Raw genomic sequence first — 13,348 nt, forward strand, 5'->3', positions numbered from 1 at the left:
GTGAGAAAGATTAGTTTTGAGTTTTTATTCTTTTGGCTTAAATGCCACTAATATTCTTAACTTTCAGAACACTTTTTTATTTATACCAACTGCAAATAATTAAGCAACATTAGTTGTGGAAAGGGAACGGGAACGGAATGCCGCATCAGTTTGGTAGAATCCAAATGTTTTTGTAAACTTTGCACGTAATTTAGCATTCGTCTGATTTTGTTTTGCACTATGTGTCCTCCTCAGTTTCCCCTAAACGTGAATGTGTGTGGATGTGGGTGGGGACGTACCCGTCAAATGGTCCGAGAACAAAAACTGCACACCACAAACTGCATCCGGTCTGCCGACCACGTATCCCCCATGCACTGATGAAAAACTATATAAATTATGCCTACATTTAATACAAAAAGCAGAACGACCCAATGCAACTATATATTATGTGGATGTGTCCTTTGATTGCGTAATAAAATAAAAATTAAATTCAAAGAGCAAAACTAGTTTTGATTTGAAAATACTACGTTTTTTGATCAGTGCACCCACGTAGCATCTAAAGGCCGCAGGCAGCGTTTATTTAATGGCCGCATGTTGAAAACGGAAGTTGTCGAGGCACATTTACTGCCCAGTATCCTCTGCTCCGCAAATAGATGCTAATTAATCGAAAAATTAATTTTAACAGCCACCTTTCATCGCATAAAGGTTCTCTGTGACATAAAGTCAGACAATTGAAGTTCAAAAAGTCGGACCTTTTGTGTTTTGGCTGTCGAAATGCAAATCGAAATCAAATAATCAAAATTCAGCAACAAACTGGCCCTAATTGCAGTGCCAATTGACATTGTTTGAGCAAACTTAACACATTTCATTCGTCGAGGGAGCGCAAGGTGCCGAGTGAATAATGCAATTTAAATGCGGTTGGATTTTGTGAGGCCATCCTCAAGTGTAATTAGAGTGCTTCGGAATGGGCAAAGTTAATTCAATGAACAGCTTCTCATTTGTAATTCGCATGCTAATAAAGTCCCTTGATCATTTGCCCACGATTCTTACCTTTAATTAACATTTTGGCAGCTGGAAACAAATTTCAACTTCAAACTTAGAAATTAAATACAAATTTAACAACACAATAGGATGATTTTTTTTATATTTCTCTTTAATTTTCAAGAATTTTTACAAATAAATTTTAAGTGTGCCGCACTGCATTGGATGTGTCTAGTCATTAAACTGCAAATAAAAAAAATATGTTTTAAATATGTTGGTGGTACCATACTATAAATAATAATCCGTAGAAAATGTTCTTTTTGGGCACTTCTTTTAAATTTCAATGCGAGTCACGTTTTACCCTTTTCACATTAAGGGTCGATAATTTGTGACCCTAATGGAAAATTTCGAAGCAATTAGAAAATGCTACCGCAGCTTAAATAAATATGTTTCCTCAGCATAATCGCAGCCCCAAAGGGTTATTCGTTTTTTCTGAGTACATTTACGATGCTCAAAGCGGCAAAAAGTGGCAGATATCCTTGCGAATTGAAAGTCAGAGTGTGTAATTAATGCACAAATGTGGGCGCAAATTCATTAAAAATGCACGCTTAGCTGAAGCGTGGCTTCTATGAAATGTTGAGTTTATATTAACAAGTTGCATTTCTTGCTTTAAAAATCTGTCATTTATAGAAAAACTTTAGTTGGCTAAATCTAGCAAAGTCACCAGTCCATTTTTAGTTGCCTTGCTTTTGGCCAATTGTGCGTGAAAACTTTTCAACCGATTTTCGTCTCACGATTGATTTATGTGCGTCCATTTTGGGGTCTGCGAATGTGCCACCAACCACATGAAGCCCACCAAAATGCAACCACCAATCCATTTGGGTGCGGAACATGTTGTTTCAGTCGTGGAAATCACAGGAAATACTCCTCACATTTAAGATGTCACGTGCAACTAATTTATTTCGCCAAAGCTTTGGTAATCGCAGGCCTCCTCGGTATTAAAAATGTCAAATATAATGAAAGTCGTAACTGATGATTACCGAAAGCAATTGCTGCTCAAAAAGTGTGTACAAGTGTATTAAATCTGATGTGAAATCTGATTAGGACTTGTATTTCAGTGGAAAACCGCATTTTGTACATTAATAAAAAGGAAAGAGGAAAATAAGCATTGGCATGACAATCAATACCAATTACTCCTCCGTCAAGAAAAAAGCTGAAGCCCAAAGGTTTCATATCTAAAATATATCTAAAATATGTTTCTCAGGATTTGAACTACATAATAGGTATCTAAAATGGATGCTAAGAGTGTCATTTTCAAGCAGCACAAAATCAATTGTGTAACGCCATGTGGACTAATGAACCACAGGACGCAACCAAAATTCGCTGCCCAATGATGACATACTATTTCCATTCGATTTGACCAAAAATGTATGCAAACGTATGGCACTTAAACGTGGCCCAAAAGAGCCTATGCGAATTTAACCTGATTAGTAGGGCTGGCCTTTCTAATTTCTCAACAAAAAAAGTCCAAAATTATAGGCATTAATCACGTCTTGATTGAAGGCGGAATAGTAGAGGTGGCTATGGAGTATCTTATTAGTATAGTTGACATGCCACGCCCATTTCGATGCTCCTGCCTCGATAAGCCGCCAATCGTGTCGGCAATAGAACCTGGACATTCACTTGGACCCAAGTTGTGGATTGGGGTTGTGACTCAAGTTGGCACAAAAAGGTTCACAAAGTTTGCTCATTAATTATGCGAGCAACAAAAAAAGAAGCGAATTTGTCGAGGAGTTGCTTTCGCCGCTTTTGAGTTCAATTGGTCATTGGCGCTTTATGTGGCATTAAGTTGTGTTTACCAATTTATTAACTTCGAACCCGGCCATCAAGATGTCATTAGCGATAAAAATTTACATATTGTGCGGAAAGAACTCTCCAATTACGATTAAGATTGGGATGTTTCACTAAATTATGACGTAGCACTCATACAGCTGAGGTCAAGCCAATAGCAACGAATATTTCCGATGGTATTTAAAAAAAAAATATATTTAAAAGTTAAGCATTAGCATTTATTATGTTATTTCCTTAAAACATTTGTTAGCGCAATCGTATTTAGTTTGTAAGTCACTTTGCAGTTCTTCTTTGGCTCTGCACAAAATCGATCCTGCAACAAGGATACAAGGATATCAGATGGTTTGGCAGTCATTAATCATTGATAATTCCAGCAAGGAAGTCGCAACTCCATTGTCAAAAAACCAATTTAAAGTAAATTAGCGCAGCGTGAAGCGCTCGTCCTTTTGTGTGTGGGTTCCCGACCAGAAATGTTCGGATTGGGTGGCGGATTGGGTGGCTGGTTGGCGGAACAGGTGCGTGTACTTTGGGCCAAACAAATGTGGCAACTCGACTTGGCCAGAAGTTTGCACACACATGGCTGCGGTTGCCGTTCATTCGCTATCAGATCACGTAGTGGAGCCTAGCTTAGCAGTGCGCAGAGGTCCTGCCGCTTATCCTGGCGAAGGAAAAGTCCTGAGGCTGGGAGAAAATAGTGCAAACGTTGGCCCTGCGAATTTATTGCACGTGGCAAGCCGGTCGGATGGGTTGGACTGCAGATTAGACGCCCTGATAGACACAAAACGCCTTTTCCTCGAGTTAAACTTAAGTTTTGGACATGGACATGAAATTTATTGCACGTTAACTGACACGGAGTCCAAAGAAGTAAAAAAAAAACATCTTTGGCGGCACCCCACATTTTGATGCGATCTTTGTTTAAGTTCTACTGTTTTATTTTTGACTGAAGGCAGTTTGCTAAGTGTGGCTCTTTTTGATTGATGACTGGATATGCTATAATTTGAAACAGAAGAATAAAAAGCACAGACGCCTGTTTTTACATGTATATCATATACTTCATGTCTTACTTTAGTTAGTTGTCAGTTCTAAAAATTAGAAAAGTTTTTTAAAACAATATGATTTTAAGTTCATATGCCCTATGATATATATTTAACATGCGTCAAAATCGCCAAGTGCTGAAATTCAAAATTCAAAGACAAACTAAAACAATTTCCCTCAATTCAACTGGGAACTGGACGGCGAAGTTGGCCCCAAACACCAAAAGCACACCTGTGTCCATATGAATAAATTCTCTCATTTTTAAATAATTACTTGTAGAGATTACAGAATTTTTTCACATACAAATAATTTTATGCTCAGTTGAAAATCAAAATTTGGTCAGTCCAATGCTGTATTTCCCCGCTCAGTAACTACTATTTTGCGCACAACTGTAGCGCCTGTAGTTGAACTTAGACCTCGCCCCTTCGCAAGATGCTTGCAAATCCCCAAGGATTGAACTCACTTTAGCCAAAAGAAATCTTTTAAACAATTTCTGCTTGTTGTTCATCCTGTCCAGCTTTAGGGCGGTTACTTAAATTTTCTTATGGCTTAACTTCTTGATGTTGCACGACAGATTAGCAGAGCTGCCCTGGTTGGACTACCAGCGATGTCACATTGTTCGGCGTAATCCACTTCCAAAAAGCCACAGGCAACAGCCATGTGTCCATGTAATCTTCACTAGTGTCTATCTGCAGGACAAACTGTAATTTTATGCAAAAGTCGAAAAATTCTACGTGCCCCTCCAACGCGAGATGATATGCGCAACATTTTTAAACCGTTTTCGCTGAAGTCCAAAGCTGCTGGAGTGGAAAATGCGAATCAAATAAAGTGTAAGCTGATAATCATAAGGATGCGACATAGTTAAGTTAACATTAGATGGTTCTACATTTCTTCATCGAAGAAATCCATCTAGAATCCATAGAAATCCAATATAAAAAATCTCATATAAAATTCCACCAAATTCCGTGGAATCTTTCAAGATTCTTCAGCTGGCGCAATGAACTCCTGAAAAGGAGTACCTTTTGGGTTTCTCCCAGTGAGTCTCAACCAAAATCAACTGGAAGGGCACACTCGCCTCCATTCACATGCGGCATTTAAGCAAATTAAATTTGGTTTTAAATTCAACTTGTCGCAGTACGGTCATGTGGCTGCTGCAGTTAACTTTAGCTCGAGGGTTGGGGTTTCTCCTGGTGTTCATTGAAAAATCCGCAACTAATTAGGACGAGAAGGCTGCACGTAGTGGACAGGAATTCGGATACGACAGCATCCTCTGCCGTGGGCGAGATAAGCTACTTCGAGGGGGTCAAGTAAACAGGCAGCCACAAGGATAAATTAACAGCAATTCATTGCATTAATTCAACCGGAAGCGGAAAAACACAATCCTTGTATCTGTACTTAGTAATATCTTTTTGAAATGAACGAGTTATGAACTTCATTATCAATTCTGTCCAAAAGGTGGAAAAACATTCATTGTTTGCTTTATTTGGAGTCATATGATTTTCATTTGTATATCTAAGTTCCACTGCCAATGCTCAAAGCCAAATAAACAATTCCTATAAGTGACAAAAACTTTCACGAAGTCGCTTATTAATTCAACGCCAATTAAATACCGACAATTTTGACTGTCAACAAACTACATAAACTAACCAATTGACTCATTGTTTTCGCCTATTTGGAAAACACCTGACATTGTTTCGTGGCTTCGGTGACCTGTGAAAACTATTGATTAGTCCTGAATAATAGATGCATTGGGCGCTTTAAAGAGGGCCAGATAAGTAAGCAGACATGGCACTTAAAGTACTCGACTAGAGTTTCCGCTCCGTACAGATTGACCCCTTTGTTTATCCGAAGGATACGCGCTGGGCGGATGGCCGAATGGCGGTACAACGTGGCCACCACCCAAGTGCCATGCCAGCCATTCGAAAAGTGCACTCAAGCGTAAACTGTTGATGCCCTCGAAAGTGAAGTATTCAGCAATTCGTCCCTTGAAGCCTCAAAAATTTGCATTTAATGAGGTCAAAGTGCGGCCGAGGTGCGAAAAAATGTTGATTTAAGCAGGTACTTTGGGCTGCGATGTGATTAAAGTGTCGTCGAACGGAATCGAATGCAAATTATATGCATTGCGTTGCTGGGAAATTGATCTGTCCACTATACTAGTGGCAGGTTTTCACGGAAAAGTGGCATATTAAAAGTGAAAGAAAGGTAGCAAAGCAAGGTAGTTCTTTCAACCCAAAGATATAACAAAGATGTGATTTAAATTGCTTAGCTCTTTAATCCAATTTAAGGATCGCTTTTCTAGTCCTGCATTAACCTCTTTGTGGCAGTAATGTCACTGGCCAGATTCACTTTTGAGCTGCGTTTTCTAAGCTGCCCTAGAACGTCTCGAATCTGTGTCAGCGGAAAATGTCCCCGAAATGCTGGAAAATGAATATTTTCCAAGCCCAAATAACGCCAAGGAAAATCGCAGCCACATTTGAGCATTTCTACTAATTAAACTGACACGAAAGCCGCAAAACAGACGAATGCACAGAGTTGCGACTAAACCAGTCCCAATTTTAATTTCGGTCTATAGAAAATGAGAATTTGTGTGCTTGGCAGCCGCTTGATGACTGCCAGCAGATTGCTTTTCTGGTTTGCCCGCCAACTTCTGTTCAACTGACTCCGGCAGATATTGGCCCATCAGCACTCACCCCACTCACCTCAGAGCGGCTCAGAGATCCAGGTGCTTGCCCAGTCCCGTTTGCTGCAGCAATCCAACGCCTGCGGCCAAGGAATGTCGCCCCATCGTCATGTGGAGTGGTCCGGCAGCGGGCTGCTCCTTGTGTGCTGCCAGCGGGGCACTTCGGTTGACCATGCTGCCACCGAGCCAGCGGCGGTAGGTGTGCTCCGGATCCGTGTTCCAGAACTTGTGGAAGGTCAGCGGCGCATGCAGTTGCAGCAGTTCGCCGGCATAGTCCTGCGGCCTAGCCTGATGCATTCCGGCAACGTGTATCGCCGGCACGCCCAGCGCTTGGAGGCAGTAGCCCAGGATCATGTCGTCGGGGGCACTGGCACTGGGACAACTGCAGCGCTGCACGATGAGCCGCACCAGCGGCAGGCTGAGCACGATGCCGGCTCCTCCAGTGTGGTAGTTGAAGCCGTCGGGAGCGTGTAGCCGGTAGCCATAGCGCTGGCCCAGGTACACCAGCTCCGTGGCATTGTGGCGGCAGAGGAGGGCGCTCACGCGTGGCACACTGGTGGGCAAATGGGTGTGAATCAAATGAAGGCTACCCGATGAACCGGGTATATCAATATAATCATTTTTAATTGAATGCGCCGTCATGCGATTGAGTCGGAAAATATAATTGGAAACGAGAGAGCGGAGAGTCTTCGACAAGCCGAAGTTGGAATACCCTTTCGGTGGAGTTTATGAATAATGAAGATTTCGACTTTCAGGCCGTAAAATATATATGAGGGAACCCACCAACATAAATTATCATGAGAGCTTAAGTTTCAAGTTCAAAACGGATCGACAATGTATATACAATCTACTTTATAGGGTAGCAATCGCAATACACAGTGCAAAGCTGGCTTTACTTAAATAAATTAAAAAAAATAAATCTCGGATCAGCAGCGGTCTGTAATAATAAGGCCATCAATTCATGGAGTTGGCTATTGAACCTCCGAGGAAGTGGCTAATCCAAAGTATCCCCATTCATACCTATCAATCAATCTGTAAATTGAGTCTCACCTCAGCAGCGTGTCATCATCGACGAGCATAAGCCAGCGGATGTCCAATTGCTTGCCGATGTCCTTGAGGGATAATTGCAGAATGGCCATTGTCTTGGCACAGTGTCCAGTCTGCACATTGGGTATCCCAGTGCCGATTGCCGGAATGCCGACGTCTGTTGAGGTTTTCGTTGGGGCAGAAGGAGCAGGAAAGTCGGAAAGACGGAAAGTCAAATCAATGAATATTCAATAAGTGGACTCCTCGCCACCGGGCGCTGCAGGGGATTGGGGAATTGGGCTGGGAATTTCGAGTGGTGAATGGCCAATCACGCTGGATGAAATTCACTGTTTGCCCAGCCATATATGGATGATATGGTTGTGTGGATGTGTTTAGTCAGCCTGTCACTGTGTTTTTGTTGGTGCACCGCCCGCTGCTCCTGATCCCCCACCCATTCGGTTTAATTGCCCGCTCATTGTCATCGGGGTGCTCACCTGCCACATCGCTGTAGTATCTCCTGTTCCGGGCGTCGGCTGCCCAGGTGCGCTCGATGATTGGTATGCGTTCCTTGTGGAATTTCGCACAGGTTTTGATGGCGAAGTATATATGCGATCCTGTTGTGTGCTCCTGCTCGTCCGGTTTTGGGGTGGCCAAAATACGGCAGTTGCGGAAACGGAGGGTTTCAGTTCGGGGTCGATAGACAATTTATGGTTATGGAGGTTTCAAATGCTAATTGCTCGGGCTGAATCTTGAATCTGCTATCTATATGTATGTGGGTTTTAAATTTTAAGCACTCAATGAACTTTGATTTAAAGGTTTGCTGTCCGTTTTTAGATAAGCATATCTCAAACACAGGTGTCTCAAAAAATAGTACTGAATAGTACAAACAGGTAAACTTAAAAACATTCATGCAAAATAACGAAATTTTGACATTTTTGCAAATACCTCATCTTAATCAAAAGCCCCTTAGCATGATATATGATTTTGCTGCAACAAGGCATGCCAGGCATAAATAAACTTACACAGCCATTTCTCCGCTGCCCCAAAGTCAGTGGCTCCTCCGGCTGCGCATGCAGCAGACAAGGCAGTTTCCTGTTTGGCACGGACGTGGGTGTGGAACATATGTAGCTGGCACTTTTCAGCAGGATTCCTCCGGAAATCGGGGTGCTAATATGCGGGTCGGGCGATACATTGTCGAAAATAAAGCGAGCCAGCTCGTGAGAGGCATCAATGGAGAAATCGCTGTGAACGGTGATGTTTTGGCCACTAGGAGCAACCAGATCCGCCAACCTGGTAACAAGTGATTCATTCAAGAATGTAAAACAATGTTCGAGTTACCAATTGTCGAGACACATTTCAAATACTTAAATCAACTTATCCCTTCTTTCTCAATGCATTTGTAATAACTTACTTTCATATGCCATTTAAAAAGGACTTACCTTCGCAACAGAGCACCAGTGAAAACGACTCCGGCACTGAGCATGGGATATGGAAACCGCTGGGGATCCTTGTAGTTCGAGAAGTGGTGGATGATGGTTGCCTCCGCATCGTAAAGGGCGTGCCCATAGAAAGCTAGCTGGAGGAGGCACAAGGATATAGGACACAGTTGTGGCCTCCAGTGACAAACTCACCTCCCTTGGGTTCTGGCGACGCAGTTGCTCGAGCAGGCCGCGCAACGAAGACACACGCGTGTTGTGTTGACACCATATAATCCATTCCGTGCGCGCACCCAGCACACGTGCCTGGGCTCTTAGATGAGGCAGTGCGTCCAGCATGGTCCAGGAGTTAAAGAGCTCATGCATCACATGGACCTTCAGGACAAAGTCCTCGGGGAAGATCCCCGCCAGTTCCAGTGCCCGTTGCTGCTCCAGCACGTTGTGCGATAAGGCTAAACAATCACTTCTGGCCTGCTGAGGATGCGGGGGACAGGCGATAACCAGGAGCACCTCTCCTGGCTTGTTACTACCGCAGCATAAGCTTGCGAGGCACAGAAGCCCAAACAGCACACATATCCTAGTAGGCATAACTAATATCTATTGCGGAACTCTAAGAGTTCCGAACGCATTTCCTGATATTTTACAAACACCTGCCCTTTTCCTACCGGAAATCGGAACACGTCTGTCCCAATGAACGTGCGATGTCGTACTGAGGCAGCTGTGATTTAATTTTGGCGCAAAGCCGAAATGTTTTGTGTCCTGTGGTGTCAAAAGTGGGATTCGGGATTTAACGTGCGTAGTCCAACGCGCAGGCGCCTCTATGAAGCGGTGTTTATGAATGAATCACAAGGAGCGTGCAACAGTTGGTCACCTGTTTAGGTATCTTTTTGACATCCAAACTAGTTTAAGGCACATATAAAAGTAGCTCCACTGAGCTGCGAAAACGCTATACGATTTGAACTATATGATGTTATTCATGAAATAATTAAAACATTCTCAGACATTTAACACTTTAATTAGATTCGATAATGTGGTTCAATGATACAATGTTGAATCGACTAGTTTTCCATTTAAGAAAAACTTTTATTTGGAATTAGAACGTAGTTCACAATACGTGCACTACATATGCGTACAAGTAGGGGGAATAAAAAAGCAATACTATTAGTGCATAGGCGAGGCCAGTCGCGTAGTTGTCTGCATGCTGTTGCTGCGGTTGTTCGACTTGAGCCGCAGCTCGTTGACGAGCTTAAAGAGCTGGTCCTGCTTGGATAGCAGTTCGCGGGTTCGCTGGCAGCCATGCTGAGGAGCGCACAGACCAGGATTCCAGCGACAGTATAGGCCCTTCCACAAGCGGACCGATCTCACGCTGGCAATCGGACGCAGCACTAGCTCGGCGCCGTGCGTGAACGAGGGAAAGAGTGGATTCAAATACTGGTCCAGCGACGAGTTGATGTGCGTCCACAGGGATGTTGTCTTGTGCTTGAGATCTACAATAAATGTGAAAATTACTTCCAAGCCCATGCAAACAGCAATCAGTCTAACCTTCGGCCACACGCTCGGCCTCCGTGTTGCAGAGGAAGGTGCCGAAGCGGCACGAGTACAGATGATCCACGATGGTTATCAGGAAGTGCTCGTTGAACTCAAATGCGTTGTTGAACTGCTGGCTAACCTGCCAGACGCTATCGATAAATTGCAGGAACACCGGAGATCTGTCTGCATCCGAGTGCTTGTTGTCGCCGTGACCAATGCGTTGTTGGAACTTGTGGCCAAAGGAGAGCCACTCCTTCTCAATGAGAACCTCGAAACCGCGCACTGTGCGATAGTGCGGATCGAGCAGCAACATGGAAAGAGCAGTCAGCTGGGCTGTGCGATCCCAGCCGTCGGAGCAGTGAACTACGACGGAGGTGCTCATGGTCTCCACCTTGTCAACAATCCTAACGGCGCCGGCCAGGATGCACCTAATGTGCTTTAGCCACAGTGTGTTGTCAATAGCCGTCTGCCACTTTGAGTCGTCGGTGGTGGGGAAGCAAGCCTCCTTCACTTTGCGTAGGCTCTCCCGCATCACGTGGATGTTGTGTATGTCGAGGAAGTTGATTTCCACGTTCTTGTACGCGTCCTCTGACTCGTAGCCGCCGCCCTTGGCCTTGTTAGCAATCGCATTGGCGCTTGGTCGCGCATCCATGATGGTCAACTTGTCTGACTGGGCGTTCGCCTCCATGATAAAGCTTAGGTATGCTTCATCGTCGGAATTTCGCTTGCCACTTACACCCACCAGCGGCTGGGAACACCTTGTAATGGTCGCTTGAGTCCGTGGGTTCATCCAGGACAAAACCGGCAGGCGGCAGCGCGATCGGAACTGTGCCACGCGCCTCAGGAAATCATCGGAGGCCGCTTTGGGCACAGCCCACACGGCCGGATAGCTGTCGCAAATTGCGTAGGACTCGTTTAGCTTGGTCGCCCGCCACATATCGTTGGGAACGCCCAAGCGGCGCAGCTCCGCCAGCGGTTCATATACCGCCCAGCCGTCCCAGCCTCCGTTACCGTTCACAGAGTTGGCCGCGGCGTGGGCGAATGCAAAGAGGCGCCCACTGTACGAGAGCGGAAAGGCGTTGGCCTGCAGTTTCTCAAACACCGTCCTCCGCGAATGATTCTGCTGCTTGTGGGCGAATCGCAGGTTTCGCATGTCCTTGCAGAAAATCTCGATGCCGTACGAGTTCTCACCGCGAGACGTGGCACCTCCAATCTTCTCCACACGCGCGATCACGCCCAGAGGCACGTCGACGACGACGGGCGGCTCCTGATCCCGCAGGGGAAGCGACCGGAAGTACAGACGGTAGTTGGTTATGGTAAGAGCGCCGAAGACGGGGCCGCGGTACGGACACACGTAGGTCACGTCGTTCTTCTGGTCCTGGTCCTCTTCGCCCTCCAGATAGCCGAAGGGCGTGTCCCGCAGAATGCCGTTTTCTCCGCCACCGTGCTTGGAGCCCAGCGAACTGGACTTGGAGCTGCTGTCCAGAGAGTTGCTGCTGGCAGTCTTGGAGGCCAACTTGTCGGCCAGGCTCGCGGAGGGATCCATTTTCGGATGGACACGAGTGGTGTTTGGCTATTGTGTTGCTGGTTGCAGCTGTGTTTTCTTTTCCAATTGTTAGCTAAATGCAATTCACCAAAACTCATGCAGCAGTGCTGCCAACTCACGCAATATAAAATCATCTGGAATAATTTCCCATTCCTCCGACAAAAGTACCAAAGGGACATTATGTAGTGGCGGAAAATTTGATTTTTATGTATTGGAATTAATCAACTTATTTCAGACATTTAACTGGTAATCAAGGAAAGCTAGAACAATTCCGCTTTTAAAAAAATCTCTAACATATGTATTTAATGCTTAATAAATTAAGTGTTAGAAGTGGCGTCTTCTTTAAGTTTACAGCGCATTGATTGTGTGACAGAAAACATCGGACCATGTCCTGGGATTATAAACTCGCACAGTTGTGCCATTTTACTGCGCTCCTCGCGCTGCACCTTCTCGTTTTCGCTTCCAGCGTCCATCCAAATGTTCTCATCGTCGATGTCCTCGCGACGCTCGAAGAGATCTCCGGTGATACCGACCCGTCCACCCAGCTGGGAATTTTCCACAAGAACTGAAACGCAGCTGAGGGTGTGTCCTGGCGACCGCCTCACTACCACCTCGGCATTCGAATCTAGGGCCAGTTGCTCGTCTGGATTACCACTACCAAGGTGGTCCATGTAGAGGTCGTGATGTGAGGCACATGCGCCGACCAAATGCATTCGTGCCTTCTGAAACAGATAGTTGCAACCGATGTGGTCAGAGTGTCCGTGAGAGCAGACCACCACGTGGATGTCATCGACGCCTAGTCCCTGCTGGCCCAACAACGAACGCAGGTGATCTCCATCCCAGGCCGTCAGTGTGTCCACGATTATGTTGGTGCCATCCCGGCAGCGGACCAGTGTGCATGTGCAGTTAGCCCGCATGGCGGACTCGTCTCCTTCTTCTTGGCGAGAATAGCCGACCTGGAGCACGGTCACCTGGTTTCGTTGCGCAGGATCAGTGTATGCCATTGTTTAGTTGTTTAACAACGATAACGCTCTAGCCTATTAAATTATTTAGGGTCAGCTGCTTATCAGCTGTTGCTTACAAACAGAAATGTCAACTCGTCAACAACCTGTTGAAAACTAGAGTTGCCACTATGAAACTTTTGACGAAATAAACAAATTACTTACGAATTAAGTAATTACTTATCTAACTTGTATACCGCTAATCACAGTTCAGAAATTATTTTAAGTTTTTTTTTACACATTGATTCCATTATTGGTTTCAGTATAATGGAAATTAGGATTT

General features: G+C 44.9%; 3 protein-coding genes across 5 annotated transcripts; all 3 read right to left on the reverse strand.

Moving 5' to 3' along the window:
- Nucleotides 1-1,122: 1,122 nt before the first annotated feature.
- On the reverse strand, nt 1,123-9,676 carry CG9109 (uncharacterized protein). 2 transcript variants are annotated; one of them, NM_135138.3, is made up of 7 exons: nt 9,184-9,676; nt 8,992-9,128; nt 8,575-8,842; nt 8,047-8,179; nt 7,577-7,730; nt 6,537-7,079; nt 1,123-1,203 (listed from the first exon to the last, which is right to left on the reverse strand). In NM_135138.3, exons 1-6 carry the CDS (start codon nt 9,574-9,576, stop codon nt 6,557-6,559), a joined length of 1,608 nt encoding a protein of 535 aa, NP_608982.2. In that variant the 5' UTR covers nt 9,577-9,676; the 3' UTR covers nt 1,123-1,203; nt 6,537-6,556. The 2 variants fall into 2 exon arrangements, with proteins under 2 accessions (NP_608982.2, NP_001285650.1); NM_001298721.1 differs by having other exon boundaries at nt 6,546-7,112.
- Nucleotides 9,677-9,983: 307 nt separating this feature from the next.
- On the reverse strand, nt 9,984-12,268 carry mtm (myotubularin). 2 transcript variants are annotated; one of them, NM_001298722.1, is made up of 2 exons: nt 10,531-12,268; nt 9,984-10,475 (listed from the first exon to the last, which is right to left on the reverse strand). In NM_001298722.1, the coding sequence occupies exons 1-2, from the start codon at nt 12,062-12,064 to the stop codon at nt 10,150-10,152; spliced, it is 1,860 nt and encodes a 619-aa protein (NP_001285651.1). In that variant the 5' UTR covers nt 12,065-12,268; the 3' UTR covers nt 9,984-10,149. The 2 variants fall into 2 exon arrangements, with proteins under 2 accessions (NP_001285651.1, NP_523489.1); NM_078765.4 differs by having other exon boundaries at nt 10,049-10,475; nt 10,531-12,170.
- CG9117 (uncharacterized protein) lies at nt 12,250-13,155 on the reverse strand. The gene has a single exon (NM_135139.3). It carries the CDS (start codon nt 13,066-13,068, stop codon nt 12,382-12,384), a length of 687 nt encoding a protein of 228 aa, NP_608983.2. The 5' UTR covers nt 13,069-13,155; the 3' UTR covers nt 12,250-12,381.
- Nucleotides 13,156-13,348: the final 193 nt, after the last annotated feature.

This window comes from Drosophila melanogaster, chromosome 2L, assembly GCF_000001215.4.
Source record: "Drosophila melanogaster chromosome 2L".
NCBI lineage: Eukaryota > Metazoa > Arthropoda > Insecta > Diptera > Drosophilidae > Drosophila > Drosophila melanogaster.

Coding starts and splice junctions, on each gene's coding strand:
- CG9109 (NM_001298721.1), bottom strand. CDS start 9,576: ATGCCTACTAGGATATGTGTGCTGTTTGGGCTTCTGTGCCTCGCAAGC. Junction 9,129..9,183: donor GTCGCCAGAACCCAAGGGAG/GTGAGTTTGTCA, acceptor TGCCTCCTCCAG/CTAGCTTTCTATGGGCACGC. Junction 7,113..7,576: donor GATGATGACACGCTGCTGAG/GTGAGACTCAAT, acceptor TTCATCGGGTAG/CCTTCATTTGATTCACACCC.
- mtm (NM_001298722.1), bottom strand. CDS start 12,064: ATGGATCCCTCCGCGAGCCTGGCCGACAAGTTGGCCTCCAAGACTGCC. Junction 10,476..10,530: donor GGCCGAGCGTGTGGCCGAAG/GTTAGACTGATT, acceptor CATTTATTGTAG/ATCTCAAGCACAAGACAACA.
- CG9117 (NM_135139.3), bottom strand. CDS start 13,068: ATGGCATACACTGATCCTGCGCAACGAAACCAGGTGACCGTGCTCCAG.